Source organism: Phascolarctos cinereus, unplaced genomic scaffold (genome assembly GCF_003287225.1).
Source record: "Phascolarctos cinereus isolate Bilbo 61053 unplaced genomic scaffold, phaCin_HiC Scaffold_726;HRSCAF=1367, whole genome shotgun sequence".
NCBI lineage: Eukaryota > Metazoa > Chordata > Mammalia > Diprotodontia > Phascolarctidae > Phascolarctos > Phascolarctos cinereus.
Window position 1 is genome coordinate 350238455 of NW_027556098.1, and position 11692 is coordinate 350250146.

General features: G+C 38.1%; 1 protein-coding gene across 1 annotated transcript; it reads left to right on the forward strand.

The window, feature by feature from the left end:
• The first annotated feature begins 9703 nt into the window (after positions 1–9703).
• On the forward strand, positions 9704–10654 carry LOC110195122 (olfactory receptor 52A1-like). Its single transcript, XM_020967761.2, has one exon. The coding sequence runs from the start codon at positions 9704–9706 to the stop codon at positions 10652–10654; it is 951 nt and encodes a 316-aa protein (XP_020823420.2).
• Positions 10655–11692: the final 1038 nt, after the last annotated feature.

Below are 11692 nucleotides of genomic sequence, written 5' to 3' on the forward strand. Positions count from 1 at the left end.
TGGGAGCCTAGGTCTTGGTCACTGGTTTTATGTGCTGGGACCTCTTATGTTGGCAATTGTAGGCTGTAGGGTTCTGGCAGCTTACCTTGTGTTGGGCTGGAATCAGCAAGGCTGTAAATTTCAGGCAATTCTAATTACTTGCTTTTTCTTTCCTTTAGCTTTCTTAAGCTCCTTTTAGATGGGTGCCACAGGGTTTTTATCTGCTTGGAGCCCCTTGCAGTGCTGCCTCCCTTAGACCTGCTGAGGCACTGGGAGGCTCCTTTGCTGTAGACTGCTGAGGCACCTGGTGGTTTTCTGAGCTGGTTTCCACCAGTTCACCCACCCTCACTGAGGCAGTGAGAGCTCTAGGTGTTGGTATTTGCCTGTACTGCCACCCGAGCTTCAGGATCTCCTCCTGGTTGGCAGTTTGAGGCTGTAGGGTTCTGACAGCTTACCTGGTGTTGGGATGGAATCATTAAGGCTGGAAGTTTAGGGTGATTCTAGGTTGCTTTCTTCAGCTCCTTTCAGATGAATGCTGCAGGGTGTTTATCTGCCTGGGGCCCTTTGTAGTGCTGCTTCCTTTATTTTTGCTGAGGCACTGGGAGACAGATTTGCTGTAGAATGCTGAGGCACCAGGATCTCCTCCTGGGCTACTGTTCTGGTGCTCCCTGTCTTTCTTCTGTTTCAGCTGTTCTAGGGTTTTTTTCTGGGGTGATATTTTCTGGGTTTTCAGAGGTTTATAGGGGAGGGTGAGAGTGACTATGTTTTTACTCTCCCATCTTGGCTCCTGGAAGCGGAAGTCTGGTGGATTCTTTCAATGGCTATTTGACAATCTGGTTTTAAGAAATCAAGGAAGTTTTCCTTAGATAATTTCTTGAAAGATGCTGTCCTGGGGCAGCTAGGGGGTGCAGTGCATAGAGTACCAACGCTGGATTCAGGAGGACCTGAGTTCAAATCCGACTTCAGACACATAACCCTAACTAGCTGTGTGACCTTGGGCAAGTCACTTAACCCCACTGCCTAAACCCCCCCCAAAAAAAAAGAATGATGCTGTCCAGGCTTTCTTTTTTGATCATGGCTTTCAGATAGTCCAATAATTCTTAAATTATCTCTCCTGGATCTTTTTCCCAGGTCTTTTTTTCCCCCACAATGATGTATTTTACATTTTCTTCAATTTTTTTCAATCTTTTGACTTTATCTAATTGAGTCTTGATGTCACATAGAATCATTAGCTTCTACTTAGCCCGTTCTAATTCTTAAGGAATTATTTTCTTCAGTTGGATTTTGTACTTCCTTTTCAATTTAGCCAGTTCTGCTTTTAAAGGTTTTTTTCCCATGTATTTTCCATTTGCTCAATTCAATTTTTAAGTAGTTGTTTCATTCAGTGGATTTTGGTATCTACTTTTCTATTTGGCCAGTTCAGCTTTTTAAGGAGTTTTCATTTTCCCCCAAGCTGTTGACCCTTCCCCCCCCATAATTCTCTTGCATAACTTTCATTTCTTTTTCTATTTTTCTTCTACCCCTCTTATCTGACTTTTAAAGTCCTTTCTGAGCTCTTCCATGAGGACTTTTTGGGGTGCAGAACAACTCATTTTTCTCTTTTAGGCTTCACATGTAGATGTTTTCACATTTATGTCCTCTTATTGTGCCTGTATTTTGATCTTCCCTGTCACCATAGTAGCTTTCTATGAGCAAAGCTTTTTTGTTTGTTTGATTCATTGATCATTTTTTCAGCTTATTTATTGACTTTTTAAATTGAGCTCTGCTTCTGGGGTACAGAGGCCACTATCACAAGCTTCTTGCTTAGGAGGCCAGGGAGCTGGTCATGGCCTTCTGCACAGGGACTTCCAGGATTGGGAGCTTACCTGCTGGTGTCACCCTGCCTACCTAGCCAGCTGTGCCAGGGCCTCTGGGCCTGCCAGGTATGACCACTTACCTGCTGCATTGGGGCTGGAGACCTCATAGCTGGTCTGTTGTGTAAGAACTATTGAGTAAGGACTGTGGGGCCTGAGTTGTTGATGTCTATTAAGGCTAGAGGCCTCCCACTGGTTAACCCAGATGCTGCCTATTCTGGGCTATACTCCCCTCTTACCCAAGTGTGACAGACTTTTCCTGATGTATTTCTAAGTAGCCTTGGGCTGCAAAATTGCTCTCCCCATTCTGTGGATTCTGTTGCTCCAAAAAATTTTGGAGGTGTGCTTTAAAGTTTTTTGAGGGAAATTTGGGGAGAGTTCAGGCAACTTCCTGTCTTTTCTGCCTCTAATCCATCCATTTTTGAGAGCAATCTGGAATTATACCCAAATACTTACTACACTGCTTATACCCTTTGACTCAGCAATACCACTAATAGGTTTGTTTACCAAGTTGATTAAGGAAAAAAGAAAAAGAACCTGTATGTTCTAAAATATGTATAGCAGCTCTTGTTGTGGTGGCAAAAAAAAGGATATTAAAAGGAATGTCTATCAATTGGGGAACGGCTAAACAAGTTGTGGTATATGATTGTGAGGGAATACTACTGTGCTATAAGAAATAATGAGCTGGTTGGTTTTAGAAAAAATTGGAAAGACTTACATGAAATAATGAAAAGCAAAATTAGCAGACCAAGAAAATACTGTATATAGTAATAGCAATGTTGTTTTAAGAACAATTTTGAGCAACTAAGTTATTTTGAGTATTACAAATCTTCAAATTAACTATAAAGGATTTATGAAGGAAGCTGCTATCTGCCTCCAAAGAAAGAACTGACAAAATAAAGAACATTTCCATGTATACAGAACAACAATAAAAGAGGATGCACTATAAAATTCTGCTTTCTAATAGAGTAGCTTTGAAAATGATGTCTGGTACTTATTATATAGTTTTTCATAAAAACAAAAAACCCAAAATGGAAATTCATAGTTTCATAGTGAATTCTCTCTTTTTTTTTTATGTTGTGCTGTGCACATGGAAATGTTCTCTTTTTTGTCTTTATGTATCTAAATTCAAAATTTTAGTTAAAAAAATTTTAACATGAAGAGTTGAACACAACTGAAATGGCAGATTAACAACAAAAACATGAAGCTCCAAATAATATGAGTTGCTAAACACCAGTATGGAGGACAGATAACAGTGGGATTCCTTTTGCTGGAGTTATTTAGGAACCCCCCCCCCCAGATTAAAGTATACATGTGTTTGATACATTTATAATTTTTTTCAAGATGCAAGGATATGGGCAAGGCATACTCTAGGACCACCCAGACAAAAGAGATCCTATTACTCACATCAATCTGTCCCATAGTCACTAAAGAGATTAAATTTCCCAGCCAATTTAAAAAGGGACTAATATCTGTGATGTTTTGAAATACTCCAGATTTTAATTCCATGGATTGTCCCATGAGGGACAATGCTATTGTCTTACTCTGGGTTTCAAGGTAGTTCCTCAATCAGTCCTAGAGGGTTTGATGTCACAATTTTAATGAGACATCCCATGGTCCAGTCTCCAGCAATCGTCTTGGGAGTAGCTCACTTTTCAGCAAGCTCCAGGAGTCCCAAAGTAAAAGCAGGAGGCTGAACCACTGTAACCTGACTAAGTGTGATGCTCTCAGAGAAGTTGACTTAGCTCTTTGAGATTCCCCATGACAGTCACTATCTATTTTCAGCTAGGATTCCAGTTTCATTCTGGTGAGTCCTATATTTTTAGGGAAGCTATGATGGATTGGGGGGGGGGGAACTATGAATGAATGGTTTAGTGGAAAGAAAAAAATAGTTTGGCAAACCTGGCTTTCAAGACCTGACTTTGCCACATAACATTTTTGTGCAGTTGAACAAGTATTTTTTTCCATCTCTGCCTCACTCCACCCCAAGTACAGCTTTCAGTTTCCTAATCTATAAAGCGAGGAGCTGAATTTAATCACACCTAAGTTCTCTATCAGCTTTGAAATTCTGTGATTCTCTTGGGAAGGGAAAAAAATAATTTTCAGGGGCAACTAGGAAAATGGGTCTGGGTCATCTTCAAGGAGAGAAAGCTAGTGTAGTTGCTTTGTGTTCACAAATTTCCTTTCCCCCTACACACGTCAGGACTCACAAATGTGAGCGAGCAATTTCTAATGTGTTGGTTCACATTCCTCTCTGACTGCTAGGTGTTTCTTTGCTACTGATCTCGCATCATTCATCTTTCCAATCCCTCGAGTGACCCCTCTTGAGCAAAAGAGGGATTTTTCACCAGAAGTCAGGATTCATCAGCACCTAGCTCAGTACCTGTTCACATATTAGGCACATATTAATTGTTTAGGATTGACTGACCGACATCTATTCCCCTGTCTTCTCCTAGGATATACCACTTTAATCTGGGGACCCAGGGCTCACTATTACTGTCTGAGTGATCTAGATTTTATCATTATACAATCTTAGGATTATTGGAAAGCCTTTTATTCCAGGGATGAGCAAATCTTTATTATAAAAAGCCAGATGGTAAATATTTAAGGTTTTGTGGGCCAAGAGAAAAATCTAGAAAATATGTAGGAACTCATATAACAAGAAAGAAAAATAATCTATAAACTTCTTTCAATGAAATTGAAAATATAATGACATTAATTAAGTACAATTTTGGTAATACCAGTCTACTAATATGAGGAATGGAATTTTTTGGGGAATAACATTTTGCTTAATAAAGTTTCAAAGTTATTATCACCTATCATGAAATCTATTATCAGTGTTCATCTGTTAATGCTGATCTATAACAGTATATTGAAGCAGTTAAAAGTTCAGTGGATAGATTGCTAAGTCTGGAGTCAGGAAGACCTGAGTTCAAACCTAGCCTTAGACACTTACTAGTTATGTGACCCTGGCCAAGTCACTTAACCCCATTTGCCTCAGTTTCCTTGTCTGTAAAATGAACTGGAGAAAGAAATGTAAACCACTCCAGTATCTTAGCCAACCCCCCCAAAAAAAAACCCAAAAAACACTAAAGGGGGTCATGAAGATATGAGTGAAACAACTGAACTCTAAGATAAAAGATATTACATACTTTATTGTTGAAAATGTCTTTTCATGCAGATATGTACTTCCAAATCCTGATATGAATCCATGATCATATGGTTTTAAATATGCATATTCACCATTTGAAAGACATTTATAGAATTATATTAGATTCTTTTCTTGACATTTGCCCTTTAGCATGTGATTAGGTTGCAAATTATTTATAATTGAAGGTTAAATGGAAGCTCTTCAATTGCATAGTTAAACGGATTTTCAAAGATCAAAAGTCTTTTGTAGGTACATCAAGGTCTAATAAATGCTTCTAGAAATGTATCTTGAACTCAGAATGTATATTTCCCAAAAATTTGTGTGGAGATAAAGATCTTATTTCTCAATTTAGCCTTTGATCACTTGGGAAGTGTGAAAATCAGTTTCACATTTTGTGATTAAAACATGTTAGTTTTATGTTGAATCTATTAATTTATGTATGAATTTATTATGTTGAATTATTTATTATATATTCATTTTATGTTGAATTTATTAAGAAACATTATTAAATCTGCAATAAAAGCTAATCTCCAAAGACATTCAATGCTCCATAATAGTGGCTTGAATGTTTTTCTTCTCATGCAGAAAATTTTAATCTTGTCCCTGAGCTCAAAACCATAATGATACTTTTTTTTAACTTTTTCCTGTTTTGGAATGATGGATATAAGCTCATAATAAAAAATAAATATTAATTATTGATACATGTAGGGCATGTAAAGCATTGTTGATTCATATCTGCATCATTAAATTTGTAATGGGGCAACTAGGTGGCCCAGTGGGTAGAGCACCAGCTCTGAAGTCAAGAGGGCTAAGTTCAAATATCATCTCAGACACTTGATATTTACAGCTGTGTGACCCTGGGCATGTCACTTAATCCCATTGCATCAAAAAACAAACAAACCCAAAAAACCATGAAATTTGCAGTGCATCAAGCAGCAGCATATGAAAAGAGCCATGCACTCTCTCTGTTGCAATTACTCCACACTGCTGTTACAGTGCTGAAGCAGACATACGCCAAACAAATGAATGTGGATGTGTTCCAATGAAATTTCATTTTAAAATGTAAATGCCATTCTTAGCTTATAGACCACAAGAAAATAGGTGGCCAGCAAGGTTCGAACTGTGGCCTGTAGTTTATCTACTCCTCTTCTGATCCATCCAAATATTTGGCTACAGAGTTAGACATTTTTTCCCTTACCTTATGCCCTTGATTAAGGAGAAGTGGTATCTTTACCTTTCACTTATGTGGTAGTGTCTCAGAAAGGGAAGAGAGAAGCTTGTGGGGACATACACCCTCCTTCTTCAAAACGTCTGGCTCCAAAACCCTCACATTGACCATTTTTCATTGGTGAAGTTATTGCTATTGATCTAAATTACAGAGTGAGAAGTTTCCAAGAATGAAATTTAGAAGAGAAAAAGAAAAAAATCCAATAAGGAGGAAGAATGGGAGTTGTCTAAAGAGACTAATGTAGATACACAGGAAATTAATCTACTACATTAGATTTTTAAATTGTAAGAGAACACAGAAGCTAGAGATTGACTAGAGATCTTACCAGGTGAAGGTACAATCAACAGATGTTCTGGAAAATTATTTTTCACTTCTTTGAACTAGATTATTTTGCAAGGTTCTTTCAGTCTCTGAGGTGTATTTCTGTGAAACATCAAGAATAGGTTTTCATGTCAGTTAATGTGATTATAAAAGATCTATTTACATAAATATTTATTATAATGTTGTATTATATTGTACTCAGACTAGAATGGGTGACTTCCAGTTTTTCAGTCTATTTTTATCTCCCTAAAGAAATCCTCTAGAACTGGCTAATATAATTTCCTTCTCAATTTGGAGCTTACAACCTCATGTCATCTAATTCCCTTGTGGTTTCTTCAGTTAATTTGAATGTCATATCTCTCCCCAGAACACTGAAGTATTTAGGAAATAGAGAATTTGGGATTGTGCATATCAATCAAGTTATAAATCCAAACTTTTGGTAATCTACCCCAATTTCCTTTTTTTTTTTGGAGGCAATTGGGGGTTAAGTAACTTGCCCAGGGTCACACAGCTAGTAAGTGTCAAGTGTCTGAAGCCGGATTTGAACTCAGGTCCTCCTTATTCCAGGGCTGGTGCTCTATTCACTGCACTACCTAGCTGCCCCTAATCCACCCCAATTTCTAAGTGAGAATCATATATTTGTCTTCCATGAGAAGGAAAATGGAAAAGGAGGTCAGAGACAATGAAGCTATTGCCTTATAAAACATATTAGAAATGTGTTCTCAATTAAAAAAAATTCAAATTGATATCTAGTTTGTCCTTTACCTCCAAAGTCTATAAAGGAATCAGCATAATCCTCCTAATGGTTCTGAATATATTATGTCTCTAAGCATCTTGTGTATATCAGAGAATCATTTCCGACTAGTAAATGATTCTTTCGATGTCCTTTGTCCTGGCCTTCTTTTATCAATTTCCTTAGCTCCTGTATAAGGGGGAACTCTAGATGGGAAGAGGTAAGCACACATAGATTCCTGGAGCTCTCTCTTCCTTAAAATGTCAACTTTTACTCCTGGAAAATTTATGATCATTTGTTCTGGAATCTAAGGGGATATTACTTCGGCTAAGAAGGGTCTGTAAAGTCACTGTGATCATGCACATATATGTATATATGCATGCATGTGTGTGAAAATATATATTAACTCATAAATATACATATATAATTATACTGTACATACATATATACAGACACATATATACACACACACTTGTGTGTGTGTGAGTTTCTAGACCACAGATTTCTTATCTTGTAGTAATTCAAATGTAGCCAAAGATGGGTTTGATACCCATAATTTACAGGGTATCCAGTTTTGATTTCTGTTCTTGCATGATGAAGCCTAGGAAAAAGAACAAATACTTATTATATGCCTACTATGTTTCAGACACTAAGCTATGAACTATATAATATCTCATTTGATCCTCATAAACACTCTATAAAGTAAATGCTATATTATCCCTATTTTGTAGTTGAGAAAATTGAGGCAGAAGGAAATAAAGTAATTTTCCCATGGGTAACAAGGCTAGTAAAGGTCTGAGGCCATATTTTTAACTCAGGTCTTCCTGATTCCAGGCCTTTCTCTACTCACTGTGCCACCTAGCCACTACTCTTTCTGACTCAGAAGATTTCTCATTTAGATTTCAGTTCATCCTGCACTGACCTAGCTATAGCTACTTCATCATTCCTGAAAGTCTCTATAGCGCCAGCACCTCAAACTCAGGTACTAACTGTATTCTTATATTTTCTGTCTGGGTGATTTTCCCCAAATATTATCCACCAGATAGAAATTAATTGTCCCCCAGCCTGAAATTTATCTCTGTGACTTGTAATTACAGACTAGCCCTAGCAGCTTATGTCATTATCAGTCATCTGTAGTCACTGATAGACACCATAGGTCATAGAAAATAATTTTATGGAAGATAAGATTTGAGCTCATTCCTGAAAGAAGCCAGGGTAAAATTTACAAAGTCATGTAGTTCAAAGCATATGGAAGTTAATATTAAGTAATATCAAATGCAGAAAACTGTAACAGTTTGGTGGGGAGAAGAGACCAAAAAAGACCTCATGTATGAAATGTCTCCTGAGTGAATCTTTAAAAGAAATTAAACTGTGAAACTAAGCTAACCTTTGAAAGATTCTAAGAGAAGGAGGTGAAGAGGGAGTAGAATCTAGGCATGGAAAAATGCAGAGATGTTATACCAATTTCCTTTAATATCTAGGAACAGATTACCTTTTTTTATTTAGTTTGGGTCTTTCACTTTTTGAGTGATGAAACCAGTTCTAATAGTTTTTACAAAGTAGAAGTGATGTGTATATTGATCTTCAAATCATTGTCCATTTCTTTTGTGGTTTGGGTTGTTAGCACATTTAGAGAATTATTCTCAAATTGTCTTTGTCGACATATTCGGGAGGACTCCTACATAAGAGAGAGGGACTTTCAAAATTCCTTCATTACAAATAAACAGAGCAGAAATACTTTAAATACATAACTGAGGATGTAGCTGCTGATGAACAAGACATAATCATAGAAGAAAATTATCATCCATAAGGATGAGGTGTGATTTAAAAAAAAAGTTTCCCCCTCTTTATAACCTTTAAAAAAGTCACTATTCAGATCCCATGAACAACTAACTCTTTATATCTGGGATGGCATTTTCACCTGCTGGGAATGAAAAAAATAAGTATGTAGTCTTTAAGCCACCAAACTGATCCAAAAAGAGGGTTCCTAAGTGGGAAAGGATATCCTTCAGGAATTACTAGAAGTCCCAATATTAAAACCATATGGCACACACACACAAAAACTAGGTTTCCTAGAGTTATCATGTCTATTTACACATTAACTCTGATTCCAAACCCCTCAAGAAGCAAACAATGTCATATTGAGCATTCCTTTACTAATCCCTCTCTTTTTTACCTTTAGGAAATGACTCAGGGGAGAATCACTGGAGAGCTCTATCTTATTGTCCTCCTGTTGTTTCTAACCCTGTTGTTGACCTTGCCTTCTGCTCACAGACAGTGTTCTCTGTCAGCCCAAGTTCCAATCTACAACACTGAGCTTCCTGTTGGATGGTGAGAGCAGTAAGATTAGTCATTCCAAAAGAAGTCATCATACCAGCAGTCTCCTTTCTCTGGACAAACCTGAGAAGTCTTAGTGAGGACAGAAATCTTTAGTCATCATGGAGATGCCCAACACCTCATCTCTAGACCCTCTAATGGTAACCCTGATTGGGATCCCTGGTTTGGAGCATGTGCAGTTCTGGATTGGGTTCCCCTTTTGTGCCTTGTGCATGGTAGCTCTGCTGGGCAATGTGCTCTTGTTGATAATTATTCCCTCAGAAAGCAGCCTCCATCAGCCTATGTATGTCTTTTTGGCTGTGTTAGCTGCCAATGACCTGGGTCTCTGTGCTTCCATAGCCCCCAAGATGCTTGCCATATTCTGGTTCAGTGCTTGCACCATGACTTTTGATGCTTGTCTTACACAGCTTTTCTTTATTCATGCCCTCCAGGGCATGGAATCAGGTATCCTGTTAGCCATGGCCTTTGATCGCTATGTGGCCATCTGTAACCCTCTCCGTCACTCAGCTATCCTCACACCATCTGTTTTGGGTCAGCTGGTTGGGGTGGTAGCAGCCAGGGCTGTAATTCTGGTGAGTGTGGGGCCTGTCCTGCTCAAACGCTTGCACTTCTTCCATTCCACTACTGTAGCTCATTCATACTGTGAGCACATGGCTCTGGTCAAACTGGCTGCTGTAGATACCCGGATAAATAAGGCCTTTGGTCTGTTTGTGGCTTTTTCTATCTTGGGCTTTGATATGGTCTTTGTCCTTGTATCTTACACCCTGATTTTCCAAGCTATCTTCCGCCTTCCTCAGAAAGAGGCAAGGATCAAAGCATTCAATACTTGTACAGCCCACATTTTTGTTTTCCTTGAATTCTATGTTCTTGCCTTCTTCTCTTTCTTTAGCCACCGATTTGGCCACGTAGCACCATATGTGCACATCCTTTTGTCTACCATCTACCTCCTTGTGCCTCCAGCACTTAATCCCATTGTCTATGGTGTGAAAACTAAGGAGATCCGAGTCCGAGTGGTAAGAATATTTGTCCCAAAGTATTGCTCTATCAAGTGAGTTAACATTTCCTTCCATGGCCATGGGAAGGATAATTTCCCTCCTAGATTAGGCCCATAATTGAGATTTCCTATCTGGTTGACCATCCATATGCTCTTCATATTAATTTTATGCTTCCCTAATGGACATGGCTGCTCCATGATGTAGTAGGCATTGAGTGAGGGGATTGGGGTACTACAGGAACAGATGAAAACATAAATTAGAACTCTGAAATATGAGAGGACTAGTGTCTATATCCCCTCTGGAAGTTATTGCAGAAACTAGAGGCATGACCACTGAAAAGTGAAATGCTAAGGCCAGCTCATTCTTTCATCTAGGTGAACAGTTCATGAATATTAAGGGACCAGGCATAGTCCTTTAGCAAAAGATCAGCTGTCAGGGACACTTAAAGAACTCCTGTATCTGGTAGAGATTTAGCTAAATTATTTCTGGACTTTCCCCAACACTGTGGTTCTAGGACTGTATAAGATTCATGGCTACAAGAACAGACTGATAATGGCATTGTACAGCCCGTAAGTATACATATTGAGAGTCAAACTTCATTGCTTTGCCTGGAAAATGTCAATTATGTTGTCTACTACCTATACGACTTTAGTCTAGTCATGTAAAATTTTAGGATTTCAATTTCCTCATCCATGAAATGGGGAAATTAGAAGAGATAACCTCTGAGGTCCCTTTAGCTCTAGATTTATGATCTTATATAACAGATTTCCAAGCCTGGCACAGCTGCTATATATTTCACTTTTATTTTGTTTAGATTCTTAATAAAGAGGAGGCTTTAGTTGATAAGAGTACTCTTTTCAATAATGCATTTGTTATTTCTTTCAACATTCTCTTAATCTCAAGACCAGTGATATGAAAAATTATTCTGAAACTTTGAGATCAGATCATAAGACAGAAAGAAACTTTGTGAAATGATTAATAAATGGGATAGTTTGCAAATTAGAGAGGGGAAAAGTTTGATAGATGTCTAAGAACTATTTCACTAGGCTTTTCCACAGAGACTTCAGATAACATGATGGCATCTTTAAAAGCCAA